The 14,682-nt window shown below is 54.9% G+C and overlaps 1 protein-coding gene across 1 annotated transcript in view; it reads left to right on the forward strand.

Moving 5' to 3' along the window:
• Positions 1–14,682, forward strand: part of AJAP1 (adherens junctions associated protein 1) — a 37,959-nt gene that overhangs the window by 8,525 nt on the left and 14,752 nt on the right. The window contains exon 2 of the mRNA XM_014883891.2: positions 7,993–8,666. Within this exon, the coding sequence (XP_014739377.2) occupies positions 7,993–8,666 (674 nt within the window). The remainder of the gene's footprint in view (positions 1–7,992; positions 8,667–14,682) is intronic.

Below are 14,682 nucleotides of genomic sequence, written 5' to 3' on the forward strand. Positions count from 1 at the left end.
GCTGGCCTTATTTATTGTGGGCAGCATTAACTAACACCAAGGATGATCTCTAAGCTCTGGTTTTAGTATGCTCCTACATATGCCGCAGTCCTGTTCCCTCAGCAGACTGATTTTGGTACATGGAGGGATGTTTTCTGCTGCTGTGTTGGGGATGGGAGAAGGAAGCACTGTCTCATGTGCCAGGACCTCCTTGGTGACCGCCAGCATGTGAAGCCAGGGCAGCAATTTTGTGGTGTGGATGAGGAGGTTTAGGTAGAAGCTAAAATGAGGGGGAAAACCCTGATTTCCTTCGGTTTATGGATTGTTTTTAATGTCAGCAAGAGCAGAGCTTGAGACTGTGGCTCTTCCATAAGACTTTGGTAGATCTGGAAATCTGAAACTTCCCAGCAAGTTGTGTCTGAGCTGGAGCTCCTGCTGCTGCCTGGTCCCCAGTGCTAGTGCAGAACTCGAGGGGGGGACGAGTGGGATAAGTTGGCGACAGGTGCCAGTTTGGTCTGGAAAGCCAGTGCTCACAAACCCCCTTTATCCAGGAGGGACAAAAGGCGAGTGTTATCGCTGCCGGGTTGATGAAACACCCCACTGTCCGGCCCTGCCACGCTAAATGCACGCAGTGTTTGCTGGCTGGGGCGGCCGGGCTGCAGTGGGGGAAGTGACGGCTGTGCTGAGGGGGATGCTCCAGCAGCACCATCACTGTGTTTGCTGGGAGGGATGCTCCAGTGGTACCTGCTCTGTGTGTGCTGGGAGGGAGGCTCCAGCAGTACCATCACTGTGTTTGCTGGGAGGGATGCTCCAGTGGTACCTGCTCTGTGTGTGCTGAGGGGGATGCTCCAGCAGTACCATCACTGTGTTTGCTGGGAGGGATGCTCTGGTGGTACCCACACTGTGTGTGCTGAGGGGGATGCTCCAGTGGTACTCACACTCTGTTTTCTGGGAGGGATGCTCCAGTAGTACCCACACTGTGTGTGCTGAGGGATGCTTCAGCAGTACCATCACTGTGTTGCTGGGAGGGATGCTCTGGTGGTACCTGCTCTGTGTGTGCTGGGAGGGATTCTCCAGTGGTACCTGCTCTGTGTGTGCTGAGGAGCATCCAGTGGTACTCACACCGTGTGTGGTGGGAAGGGTGCTCTAGTGGTACTCACACTGTGTTCATTGCTCCAGTGGTATCTGTGCCCACTGAAGGGGATGCTCTGGTGGTACCCAGGCTGTTCCTGTTACAGGGGATGCTCCAGTGGTATCCAAGCCATGCCCACTGTGGGGGATGCTCAAGAAGTACCCAGGCTGTGCTGCTGGGGGAAGATATTCCAGTGGTACTTGCCCCGTGCCCACTGGGAGGGATGCCCCAGGAGCACCCACATTCTGCCTTGCCAGGAGGGATGCTCCAGCAGTACCCTGGAATGCAGGGCCTGAGCATGACACTGTGTTGACCCCCTTGGGAACACTCGAGGCAGTTCATCCCCTAGCTTGCCTGAGAGCTGTCTCGCTATGCTGGCAGATGAACCTGCAGCAGTCTGAGTCTTCCCAGGGGAGCCAGACTGAGCTCAGAGCTCCTGCTGCCAGAGTGCTGGCAGGTAAATTACTGAGCACTGGTCTTGGACAGAAATTTGCAAGAGACATGTTTTTGTCTGAAGATGCATGCAAACTTCTGGGCTTCCTACCCTGGCACTTTTCAAATTCTGTATGAAATAATCCTGAAGACCAGGGAAAATTCTCTTAAGCAGATGTCCTGCCCTCTCTAGAGCAAGCTATGCCGGGCTGACCACAATGGACAGTGTTGGCCAGCTTGCTGTGTTAGCCCTCACACTCATCCTCAGGCTGGCTGGAGGCGCTGGGCCTTTTGTCTTGTCAGTGTCTTTTAAAATACTTGAAAATGGAAACTGAACTTGAAACTCAGGGTTAAAGGTTGGCTCAACTTTGGCAGCAACTGGGCACAGCTCTGGCCCTTGCAGCAATGCCACATGCACCTGCTCTCTGCCCACTCCTTTTTAATTTTTCTCCACCCTACTCTGCCAAATCTTGGCTCTTCCCATGGTGTGGGTGTGGGATCCACCGGACAGGTCCTGCCCTGGCGGGCTCCAGCACCAGCCCCAGGTGCCTGCACTGGGGCTTTGCCCTTTCTCTGCCTCTGGCGAAGGACGGGCCTGGAGGCGGGAGCAGCCAAAGCTGCGCGCTGACGGCGTTGGCAGGGGCTGCACCTCCCGCATCAGCACATTGGCTGATGGTACCGCTGGGTATTAATTATGCCTTCCGCACTCGCGGCTATTCAAATGGTAAAATTGTTTATTTGCAGCTGGGTGAGCTCAAGGCAGAGGCAGAAGAGCGAGTGGCTCCCCACTGCCACGGCCGCCCTCCTGCACCCCTCTCACGACTCCCCAAGCACAGCCAGGGATGGATCCAGCTGCCTCCATCCTGGCATTTCCATCCTGGGGGGACCCATGGCTTCCCAGCCCCACCCAACCCCTTCCTGCCTCGTTTTTCACACGGAAGTGGGTGTTTGCTGTCTGCCTGGCCGCAGCAGTGTGGCAGGGAGGATTCAACCTATTTCACCCTCTGCTGATTTCCTTCCATGATAAATCTCATCCCCTCCGCTGCGGGAAGCGGCATCAGTTTAATTACTTGTGGGGAGAAGGGGGCAGCGGAGGAACTTAGGACTTGTTTTAAATATCACTTTTATTAGCAGGTAATCCTGAAGCTCAGGACTGTAATATAGATAGGTAGTGATGTGGCACATTTAATTTACTTAGGTGCTACTGTGTGTCAGCCTTTGTGCCTTAAGTCCCAGTCCTGGCTTTAAAGAGCTTGGCAGCCATATTTTCACAAATTTATAATTATCTGGGAAGAAGTTGAGGCTACAGATGGCGCAGTGGGTTGTGTGTTCCTGGTTCCCATTGGGTCTGGGATCAGAAAAACTCATCCTGTAGCAGAACGTGGCTCAGGAGAGAGGTGTCTATGACGCTGCTGACGCCTGGGTGTGGGACATGGTGGATGCATTGTGGGAGTGGTCCACAAGGTCACCTGCTGATCCTGTGCCATAACTTGCCACGCGCCTTTTGGCACTCATCCATGCCACCCTCACATGGGATGGCACATCTCTCCTCCTCCCAGCCCTGGGGAGAGTCCCAGTCCCGCCCAGAGTGCAGAATGGCAATGCTCCATTTCCATGGTGATGGTTGGTAGTGTGACAACAAAGGACAGTCTCTGCACTGCAGGGATCATCACACAGGACAGCAGGCTGGAGAGGAGAGTGGCTGCGGCGGTGGCTGCAGTCCCCACCTCAGCGAGGACACACAGTCGTGGGCCAAGTACCTGCCACTGAAGTTTTCCCCTCTTCTTCCTGCTCCAGCGTGAAAGTCACCCGCTGGGATGCAGTGGCCTCGTTCTATTCTGTATGGAGCCAGTGAGTTCCTGCATTTACACTGTTATAACCTGCCCTGCTCCGAATGCCTTCGTAGGACACACAGCTGCCCTGCCAAGGATGCTTTTCCTAGAGCGTGGTGCCTGCTTTCCTGCCTTGTCTTGCCTGGGTAAAGGAAACATCACCCCAGCTCTCTGACCACAGCTCCTGCTCCAGGCATTCACAGGAATATTTCTGTCCCTGCCTTGCTTAGTGTTCAGAGATATGAAAAGCTCAGAGTTCGTAAATCACCCCAACAAGGACATAACCTTGATTCCCTGTGCAATACCGATAGATTACCTAACAGGAGGCATGAAATGGAAGAATGGCTCCATTTGTATAATTCTGTATTAAAAATCAGCCTATTCTACAGTTAATGCTCCTGTGAAGTGTCTCCACAGGCACGGGAGAAAGGGGCTGATGCTGGAGAGCAGAAAAGGACCTTATGAAAGGGACTGCACTTGAGTGAGCCTTTGAGGCTTTGGGGAAGTGGGTTAGTGCTGACGGGTGGTGTTTTGATGTTTGTCAGAGCCGTGATCCCAGTTAATTTTCAGACACATTACCAGAGCTGGGGGGTTCTGGGAGCACAGCAGGTGCAGTGGATTAATCCATGTCCTGTCTGCAGTATCAGAATTGCCTGAGGTGCTGCCGCCCCAGGACTGGGGCAGGGGTTGTTCTGTCCCATTCCATGCTGGATGCTCCTGCTTTCTCTCCCTGCATGTGGAGGTTGGAACCATGTGGTGGGAGCAGCCAAGTCCCACAGCAGCCTACTCCCCACTGCCAAGGACCACGGTGAGCTCACATCCTCCAGCATCCTTGAAATTAATCTCTCTCTCTCTCAAGTGCCAACTATCCTCCTCTTCAAAGCACATGGCCGCACCTGGAAAGATTTAAGAAGGTGTTTCATACAGCAGAGGACTTCTGAAAGGTGTGTTGGGTGGGGAGGCTGTGGTGGCTCCAGTGCAACTTTCGCTGTTCCATCACCTTTGGAACTGGGATGGGCTCGGATGGGCTCAGGAAATAGTCCTGGAGTGCCTGATCCGTGTCATTAGCCCAGCAGTTTCCTTGAAATTTGCCCTCATGCTTCTTGCAGGTGAATATTTGTAGGAGTTCCATTTCCTGCGTGCAAGTGCAGCTGCCTCACCATCCATGGAGCACAGGGAGCGGATTTGTGGCTGGTGGGAGCCAAGGCCTTGGATGAGGAGATCAAGGACAGGATTTCATTTTCCCAAATATATCTGCTCTGCGTTTCTTTATCTAACCCAGTTTTGGAGTTTTATTGAGTTTTTCCTGGAGTTCAAACAGTATTTTGGGATAACATTCCCATTCACCTCCAAGATGGGAAAAGAAGTAATGTGAAAATTGCCCACGCTCCTCAAATTTGTTTGCAAAATAGGTTGTGTGCTTGTAGGGGGGTGAGGAGTAACCAAAGCCCGGATTCCCGAATGAGGAGCGTAACCACAGCCCTGCCTGGTGCATCCCTTTGGCCCACGTGAACCCCCAGCCAGGGCAGGCTCCGTGCCCCCAAACTGAGGCAGATGGATGCTATGTGTGGCTTTGGATGATGTGTTCCCTCCTTGGGGCCAGAGCCCCTCCTTGGGTGCAGTTAGGGAGTTATCCCATGCACTGGGAGCAGCACAGCGTCCTCTGCATCTGCTCTGCTGTCCCTGAGGAGCAGCTCCTGCCATTGGCGAGGTGTTTGAGCTGTTTGATGTCTCGGCAAAGCAGGAACGCCCTCCCGGCCTCCGAGCAGCGGTGACTTTGTGCTGGCGCTCCCGGGAGGAGCGCGGTGCTCTCCTGCCTGCTCAGGCGAAGGGAGGCGGAGGCGCGGGGACTCCCGGGGCGCTGCGCCGGGCCGGGCCGTGCTGTGCCAGCCGCAGCGAGCTCTCCTGGGACAGCCCAGGTTTTCTGGGGCAAGGACAAGGAGGCAGGAGATCCGGGCGGGATATAGCCCCGCTCCCTGGGTGTCCTTGGGGACGTGTCACCCTCTCTGCCAGCCTGGGCAGGGTGCTGGTGTGGGGCGGGGGTGGGGATGGCAGGGGACCGGGTGGTCCTGCCGCTGGCCACGCCACGCGCTGCCGCATCCATCCCCGCCGCCGCGCCGGGCACATCACGCTGCGTTGCCAGGACAACGGCAACTCCTACACGCTGCTATTTATTCTGAAGGACACTTGCTCTTATCTGTTGTTGCAAAGCCCTCAGAAGATCGCATGCCACGCAAAATTCCTCCGAGGTAACTGGACTCGCTGCTTCTGTCCCTGAAGCCATCTCCTGGGGACATGCCAGCCAGCGTGGTGGCTAGGAGGACACTCCTGGGGTGATAGTCCTTTAGGTGGCATCACTTGAAGGGACGTTGGTGGGAGGGTGACCCAAGCTGTCCTCGGGGCAGAGTGGGATCTGCCCCATCTGGGTGTCCCCTACTGTGTCCATCCTCATCCCAGAGCCTCTGTTCTGGGGAGCAGTGGCAAGAGTGAGGGACACTGGTGCTGGGTGTCACCGGCGCTGCCTGACCATGCTGGGACACAAGTTTCCAGCATGACCCAGGGGAAGACAAGGGTTGGATGTTGCCTCTGCCCACACATCCTCCTGATGCAGCTATGAACGATGCAGCCACGTCGGGCAGGTTCTTGAAGGAGCAAGCCCCTGCAAGTTCATGCTGCGATTGCTGCAGCCTGAAATGTCACAAGGAGACAGGAGGAGATGGAAGCAGGGGGAATATCTGTTTTTCCTGTGAGGTGCCAATCCCAAGCACCAAGGACTGGCACTTTGTCTTTCAGAAGTTTCCAGGCAGTGGCTGGAATGCAGCGAGCACCAAGTTTGGGCTGGGCACATCTTCCCTTGCTCTGTTCAGGAGCTGTTCATAAAAGTTCTGAGTGTGAGCAACCTAGAGAGCTGGGAAGGGGATGAGGTCTGGGGGTGGACACAGAGGGTATGAGAGGTGGCACCTGGGGTGAGTGACGTCAGGACGTGCCCAGCACCTTTCCTTCCTTGCAAGGAGACATTTCAGGTGATGTTGGGGAGTTGGGCAGAGGCTGAAATCAAGCCTGACATGCTACAGGAGTGATCCTGAGCATTGCAAAGGTGAGTCTGTGCTTGATGATCCGGCTGGAGCATGAGCTTGTGGCTGCTCACCAGTGGAAGCACAGCATTGCCTACAGCACGTGGGGGACACTCTTCGTGCTGCCACCACTCTGTCGGCCTCCAAAAAAACCCACCACCACGGTTTGGGTGGTTAGTGGTTTTTTTGAAGCCTTGAAATCCTTCCTCCCCCAGCCTGAACTATTTTGGTTTCTGTTGTCTGTTTCTGGCTCTTCCCTTTCTCCTTCTGCGCTGTTTCCTTGCGTTGCCTTCTCCCTCCCCAAAATAAATGTTGTTACGCTTTGAAAAAATACCCAATTAGGAAAAAAGCAGAGATCCTCTGAGCAGAAAAAGCCTGTGCCTGGGAGTATCCAGGTCAGCTCCTTTAGCTTTGCTTGCTCACGCACGGAGGGAGTGTACAAATGCTTCTGTCAACCAGATGCACATTCTGTCGTGCTCCCAAGGACTGTGCGGGCGCTGCTGCAGAGGATTAGCCCGTTTAGCCATGTAAAGCTCTCATTAACTCGTGCTGAGTTTGACAAAAGTCTTTCTAGAGTAAAAGCTGAGTAAAATGGAGTAAAGATTTTTGGGTTTTGGCCTAAAGATTTTTTTTCCCAGTATGGGGAAAGAAAGGCAACAAAAAATTGCCTATCAGAGATTTTCTTGCCACTTTACATGGGGCAGCATCGTAGAGGAGATAAGAGGGGAGCAGAGCCTCGGTGTGATGCCACTGGGGATGGGAGAGGGCTGTGACGTGATGGTGACATGAAAGCAAAATTGTAAAAATTGTAACTGCTGAAGCTGCCAGCAGCTCGGGGGTGTTCCAGCTGCTCTGTGGCAGAAAGGGCAGCAAGAGGAGCTGCTCCTCCTGCCCTCCCTGTGCTGCAGGATCATGTTCAGCTTGGGTGCCCCACGCCGTGGGAGGGGATGTGCTGTGCTCCATGGGAGGATGTTGCTGCTGCAGTGTGGGTGTCTGCCAGAGTGGGAGATGGGCTCCATGTGCGAACACCAGAGCCCACGGACTCGTCTGCTCCAGCCCTTTGAAGGATTCATCATGCTGCCTGTGGGCTTGGGTTGGGCTCTCTGATAACCCTGCATCTCAGTGTCCCCGGAGTGAAAGCTTGTGCTGCTGGAGTTCTGCTGGGCTGTCTGCTTTGGATAATTCACACAGAAGGGCTGAGTTTGGGCAGAGCAGGCACTGGCCACTCCTCCAGGGTGTTTCCTGGTGAAACCTATCCTCAGGTCATTCCCATCATTCCCAGACCAACTGAAAAGTCACGGATGCGAATGGGGATCCTCAGCCTGCCATGTTGGTGGCGGTAGTTTTCAGGGGGAGAGTGTGCAATGTGCCCTACGATGCCATTTTAGGGGACTCTGGCCCGAGAACCCGAGAGGACAATGATACTCCGTGAAGCTGGGGAATATTTTGGGTGGCTGGGCTCGAAGATCTAAGGTGTGCCATACTGAGAGGGAGAGCGGGGTTGCCCCACTGCCCTTCTAACACGCTCCCTGTCTGTCCACAGGTCAGGTTGCCCGCTCGGAAGCCATGCTTGGATTTTAATAGCCATGTTCCACCTAGCCATGGACCTTGCTAGCTGCCAGCCCGCAGCCACCGGGACTGGGGGGAGGCTGTCGCCACGGCCGGCGCTCCGGCACAGACTGTCCCGTGGCTCGCTGTGGGGCACGGGGAGCGGGGAGGAGGAGCTGCAACGCCCCGGCCCCCCTTGGACCTGCGCCCCCGCTCCCCCTGTGCAGAGACCCCGCTCCCGCCGGCCGCCCCCCGCTGCCCCCGTGCCCGCCGGCCGCCCCCTGCGCCGGCCGCGCTCCCGGAGGGGCCGGCGGCACCTGCGCGGCCGCGGCTTCGTCCCGAGGGACGGGCGGCCCACGGCGCTGCCCGAGGTCATCGTCTGGGGCCCCACGGGCGAGGAGGACTCCCTGGAGAGCAGCACGCTGCCCAGCGCCTTCGCCACCGCCACCACCACCGCCGCCGCCACCACCACCGCCACCACTGCCGCCGCTGTCACCGCTGTCACGGCTGCCACGCCGCCCCGAGTGCCTCCCAGCACCGCGGCTCCCGCGCCCGCCGGGGACGTGTCCCGCAGCAGCCCCGGCCGCACCAGCACCGCCGAGCCGGCCGCCGGCCACAGCAGCGGAGGCAAGGATGCTCGGCCGCCCCGTGGGCTGGGAGACAGCACAGGTAGGGTCTGCCGGGGGCCGGGGAGGTGGCGGCGACATCAGAGGGATGGCGAGGACATCAGGAGGGGTGTCGGGGACATCAGAGGGGTGGCGATGACATCAGGAGGGCTGGCGGGTCCTGGAGCAGGGCATTCACCCAGTGTCCCGGTGGCAGCTCTGCCTGGGACAGGAGTTAGTGTGACATTAAACAAGCGCTCGGAGGAGAACGGCAGTGCTGATTATCGCTTTTATCCGAGGCGTTTTCCAGCCACTTGCTGTGTTTTCCCATTACAGTCTCCATCCACAGCCCATCTCCCATAATCGCGCTGAGCACCACGCTCGGCACAGCAATGCCTTCCCCCAGCGCTGGCTGCTGCGTGGACATGGATGGGAAAGCTGCTTCCCATTTATTGCAAATTATATTTGTTATTGCTGATATTAAACCGTGGGATACCGGTGGATAGTTTACAGAATTTACTCACTGTGCATCGACTGCTTTGAGCCCACTGCGATTTTCTAGTCGAAATGAAAAGGAATTTTATGGCCTAATCTTAATCCCAATTAATTTATCCAGCCTGCCCTGCTTGGCAGAAAGAGACGATGCAACCAGGATGTTGTTCCTGACTTAAAGGAGTTATTTATAGCTGAGAAATAACTCCCAGCCTACACACCTTCAACAAAACGCTGGATAGATCAGCAAGGGAGTATCGATAAGGGCTGCAGCTTTTGCTGCTCTCTGCATGATGAGAGCAGCAGCCTGGTCTCCCTAGACCTGCCTTGGTCAGTGCCTCTGGCCTCAGTGGCATAATCCAGTCCAGGAGAGTGGGGTCCAGTGGACTTGTTGCCATCAGCCAGCTGCAGGAGTCCCTCTGCCGGCACCAGCTGTGGGAGGCATGTGCAGATCTTGGCATGTGCTGGGACTCTGGGACCTACTGGAGTGGGCTGCCTTGTTTAGGCAAAGTTGAGCTGACAGTGATGCCACCCACTCACCAGTGCCACCACTGCTGTCCTGCGTGGCCACAGAACAATGGGAACTGCAGCCCCGGCAGCTCCCATGGGGCCAACTGCTTTAATCTGCAGGCTTTAGCTCTCATTAGGGGCTTTCTCCAGGATCGGAGTTTTTGCTAATTAACTTCTCTTCAAGCAGTGAATGTGATAAATTCCTTCCCGGGTCTAAAGGCCTTGTTTGATCCCAGCTCATCCACCCTCAATTGAAAAGCTCCTGGGCTCCAGATGAGCTATTCCTTCCAGTGCTGGGCTGAGCACCCAAGAAATCTCTCAGCACGTTCCCAGTGGGAGCTCCATGCCCCTGCTGTGCCTCGGGACAGCGTTTTGGGAGCGAGCAGCCAACACTGTCTCAAAGCATGGTCCGTGCCAGTGCCAGTTTTGCTGGTGCGGCGCCTGTGCGAAGCCGTGCAGCTTCCCAGCCCTGCTCCGCTCTGTTATATAAGCTGTAGCGGCTGGAAGTGTTTGTTCTCTGCTGGGAAAAACATATGGCTACAAATGAGGATGAGGTAACTCGCCTGTACGGTTTATTTGCCTCAGCGAGCATTGCCAGTCCCTGTCCGGTGAGGCGCCTTGATGGGAGCCCGGGGTGGGCACGGTGCTGCTCTCACAGCCTGTGATCCCTCAGCTGTGCCCAGCACATGCCTGGGGGGTCAGGGTGGAACCACCTGTGTGTGGCACCCACAGGAGCTGGGGTCACTCTGGGAGCTGGCAGAGCTGTTCCAGGGCTCCTGGAGCCACGCAGATCCCCTGTACTCGGTTCCATTGGAGCAGGTGGCTGCTGTTGTGCTGCTGTTGTGCTGCTGTTGTGCTGCTGCCCCCATGTCCCTCCTGTGCTGTGTCCTTGTATGCCTCCATGCTTTGCCTCTGGGTCTCTGGTGATTCTGTGGGACCATGGGGTCCTTGGGGTGCACACAGGGTGGTAAAAAGAACCACTTCAGCAGAGGCAGCAGTGCTCACTGAGATGAGCAGTGGGAGCAGCTCTCCTCTGTCAGATCTTCCTCTCGCCCCCCTTCCTCCTCGCTGAGGAGCGAGAGAAAAAAGGCAGAAACAATGCCTCCGTGAGTCGCTGACAGCAAAAACAAGCTTTAAAAAATTCCCCTGGAATAGGAATTACTCGGCTCATAGGCAGGAGAGGCAGCAGAGGAGTGATGGCAGGTAATGCTTGGGATGAGAGCAGAGGCTGGCGCGTGCCCTGGCCCGGTGGGTGCTGCCGTGGGGGTTCAGGTGACCTGAGGCTCAGGTGTTCCTGTCCCGGTGCCACCCCTGCTGCATGGCACAGCACTGCTGGCATCAGCTGGGCATGCAAGATGTTCACCCAGGCGTAGTTTATGCTTGTGCTTTTCAAAAATGTGCTTCCTTCTTCAGGGCTGTCATAATCATTTTACTCCAGAGTGGGGAAAGAGGAATAATTAAAATTCCAGCATGCTGTAAGTGGGAAGGGCTGTGAGGAGCTTTCACCGGGCACTCTCCACGTGGGCTGGGCTCCTCCACCAAGGCAGATCATCCCCAGGTCCTGCAGCCTCAGCCAAAGCAGAGAAGAGTGGAATGAATCAGAACTGTCAGAGCAAGGCACTCGCTGGTTTGTCCGAGGCTCCTTTCAGGAGCTTTAGGATAAAGCTGTCTTTAATTAAACCTTTAAGTGCTTTATAAGGCAGAAAACTCCATGTGCTGTCTGCTGCTCTTAGTGGTGTTTGATGGCTGGTCGCGGCGCATTTGGCACCGTGCTCTGTGAGCTTGTGGCAGAGCTGGTGCTCAGGGGCACTCCCTCACCAGAGCTGGAGTTCTCCTGGGGGAAGGAGGGGGCCATGTGGGTTTTGGCAGCTGGATCTGAGCTGGTGGTGGCCCCAGGCCACTCACCACCCCCTCCCCACCTCCAATCAGCAGTGTGCCAGGAATAAATAATAATAGAGGTGTTGCTTCCCACTGGTGATGACCCTGCCTCCAGAAAAAGGGTGCAGTAGAGGGGTGCTGGAGGCGAGGAGATAGTAGATGCAAAAGGCTTCAAAGGAATTAATTAAAGATAAAATGTGTTTAAAAGAAAAGCCTGGGCTGTGAGGATGGAGTTGCCTCTTTGATCTGCTGTGCCAAGGCGTAGGGAAATGCCGCAGCTGAGGGACAGAGAGGAGGTGAAGGAGCTCGATGGTATCTCATGGGCTGGCACCACCGGTTACCCTTCCTGGGAGCTGCCCGAAGGATCCCTTGTAGGGCTGTGCATCAGCTGCAGTTCTCCTGAAGGGTGGAAGATGATGGTGGAAGCAAGGAAGGAGCATGGTCATCAGCTGAGCTCTCTCTGTGAGGGAGACAGGACACTCCCCGGATGTGCGGATGGCGAATGTGCCTGTGCACATCCTCCCACGTGCATCTCAGTGAGCCAGAAACTCTCCTCTGCTGCTCTCCAAGTATTTATTTCTCGGTGATATTTGCTATAACACCTGAGAAGATAAGTCCCAGTCTCTTTAGCATAAGCGTCCAGGATCTTCCTTCTTGGCAAGAACATTTCGCAGCAGCAGCAGCAGCAGCGGGAGGATGTTTTCCTTCTTTCATCAGTCCAGCTCAAAATACCAGGAATTTACCAGGAACCTTGGTGGTTTTTTTGCTGAAAAGCTGCATTTTCACCTCAGGATGACTAACTTCCCTGGGCTGGGTTTCAGAGAGATCACTGATTTACCAAGTGGAAAACCAAGCAGCTTTGCTGACCCCAGATTTGCCAAAAAGAAGGTCCTGGGAAGCAGACCGGAGGCAATTTGTGGTGTGGTGGTTTGGGCAACAGAGGCTGTGTACTGTAAAAAGGCTTTTCAAGAACGCTTCTGCTGTGTCTCCTCCCCGCATCAGACCCTTGTTGCTTTTGTCAATTATTTTCCTTACAAGCTCTTAACCAGCAGTAGGTTCATGTTACGGCCAAATCTGGCTGATCCCCCCTGGGAAAGGTCGGCAGTGGCAGCAGGGAGGCCACACCACGCTCCTGATTGAATTGTTCTTTCCACAAGCGGCTTTATCAGGGGATGAGGTTTTTGGGGCTCAGATGTGATTTCTGATCGCTGGGGAAGCTGTAAAGCCTCTTCAGTCCAGCCGCTTTGCCCCAGCTTCACCACAATGCTCAGGAGGAGGCATTGGCATCCTGGTGCTCAGGGCATGTGAGAACATAGAAAGGAGACTCGTGGCAGGGATGAGGACGGGATGCTTGAGGAGAGGGAGATCCACACAGTGTATGTGTGGGAAGAGACTGGGGGTAGCCATATCCGGCCCGTACAAGTAACTCCAGTTTTCTCCCTTATAAATGAAATAGAGCTGTTTTCTCATTTTTCTAATTTTATGCAGCTTCAAGGCCTTGACGAGGGTCTTCAAAGAGTTGCAGCTCGTAGCTGTTTTTATTGGGAAAATGAAAAATACAGGCTCCCTAACCAGAGCTGTTGAAATAAAGGCCTTGGGGGATAGAGGTTCTCTTTGTTTTTAATTAAGAGCTTATATCTCCTGTTCGCTGCCATTGCGCGCTCCTGCAGTAGCAAGACATTAGTCTCAAATGGATTTTCTCATGGAATTAATTCCATTGATGCAGAGCTGTCCGGGAGCCGTTTCAAAAGGTGGCCAGAAAGGCCAAACCTCAGCACTTTCATCTCAGCAGCAAATATATGGTCTTTAAAATAACAGATAAAAAAAAAAAAGTCCTGGCATTGGCTTGCTCTGAGAAGACTGGGGTTTTGCCCGGGATGTGGGGAATCAGGAGCTGGGTTGTGCTGCCTGCTGGGATTCTGTGGCCCCTCTCCCCCCATCAGGGGGATTAGAGGCCCCAGTGATAGCGTAGTGCACACGGACGGCACAAGAGTGGAAAAACCCAGAGATATTTCAGCATTTCCGAGGGTTCAGAGAGCGCCTTTGAAGAGCTTTCCCTCCTGGCAGGCGGCACGCGGAATTCTGCTGCACTAGCAGAAGCGCAGCGGCTTGGACACACTTTCGGTTCCATTAAATACTTCTCCTGTAATTACCCTCTAGTTAAATGGTCACTGCGTCAAATTGCCTGGTAAAAGCCTTGGCAGGGGGAGCCCTCGCAGGGCTGAGGCGCTCGCAGGTGCGGGGGCCGGTGCTGGGTGTCCCTCCCCGCCGCTGCCCTCCCTGCAGCTCCCTGTTTCCACAGTTAATAACGTGTAATTACGTGGCCGCCGGGTTCCGTGACCCGCTGGGATCGGAGCTTTTGCCATGGAGATGAGCAAACAAAACCCAGGCTCTGTAATTCCTGCTCCCAGGGTCTCTGTCTCTGGGGGCACAGGCTCTCATGGGGAGTAATGCCTGTGCCTGGCAGCTTCCTACACCAGAGGAGGAGGACTTTGCTCTATGAGCTATTGATTTTTCCTCCATCCAATTGGGCTTCTAGGGCTGTGTCTAAAATACTGCTTTGCCCTAGGCAGCATCTCTGTCCATCTCACCTCACCCACCAGGGTGCTTTATGTTCCTTACAGGGCATTTCCCTCTCAAAGGGTCCCACCTATTAACCCCACCCCTCACAGATTGGATATTTGCTTGATCTTGTTCCATATGGCTCTACATTCTTCAAGGGCCTTGAGGAAAGGATTTATTTGTAAATTAAGAATAAAGACCTGGTAGCGTTTATTGCAGCAGGTATTGCTGTAGGGCTTCCCAGGGAACCATCACGGGCAGGTCCATTCCCTCTGTCCAACACCACCATTGAGACAAAGATCTCCCGTCCCCTTGAAATCCTCCTGGCTTCTGGTGCAGAATTAATACATGATGCAAAGGAACTTTGCTGTGCCGGTACATATGGCAACTTATGTGTGTGATGGAGTCTAAAATTATCCAGCCTTTCTTAAAATCCATGTGTCCTGCTCTGAGGAGCTGCCATCCCTACCAGTGCTCAGCCACCTGCAATCTGTTCTGCCTGTGCCTTTCCCATTACGTAAATGCAAGGATTAATTGCATCGTTAGGTTCTCCCGCGGCCCTGCTGCCACTGCCTCAGCTCCCGGTGTTGAGGAAGGTCTCATCCCCGACTCCACTTCTGTTTTCAAAGGAATCGGGC

This window comes from Sturnus vulgaris, chromosome 25, assembly GCF_052056855.1.
Source record: "Sturnus vulgaris isolate bStuVul1 chromosome 25, bStuVul1.hap1, whole genome shotgun sequence".
Taxonomy (NCBI): Eukaryota; Metazoa; Chordata; class Aves; order Passeriformes; family Sturnidae; genus Sturnus; species Sturnus vulgaris.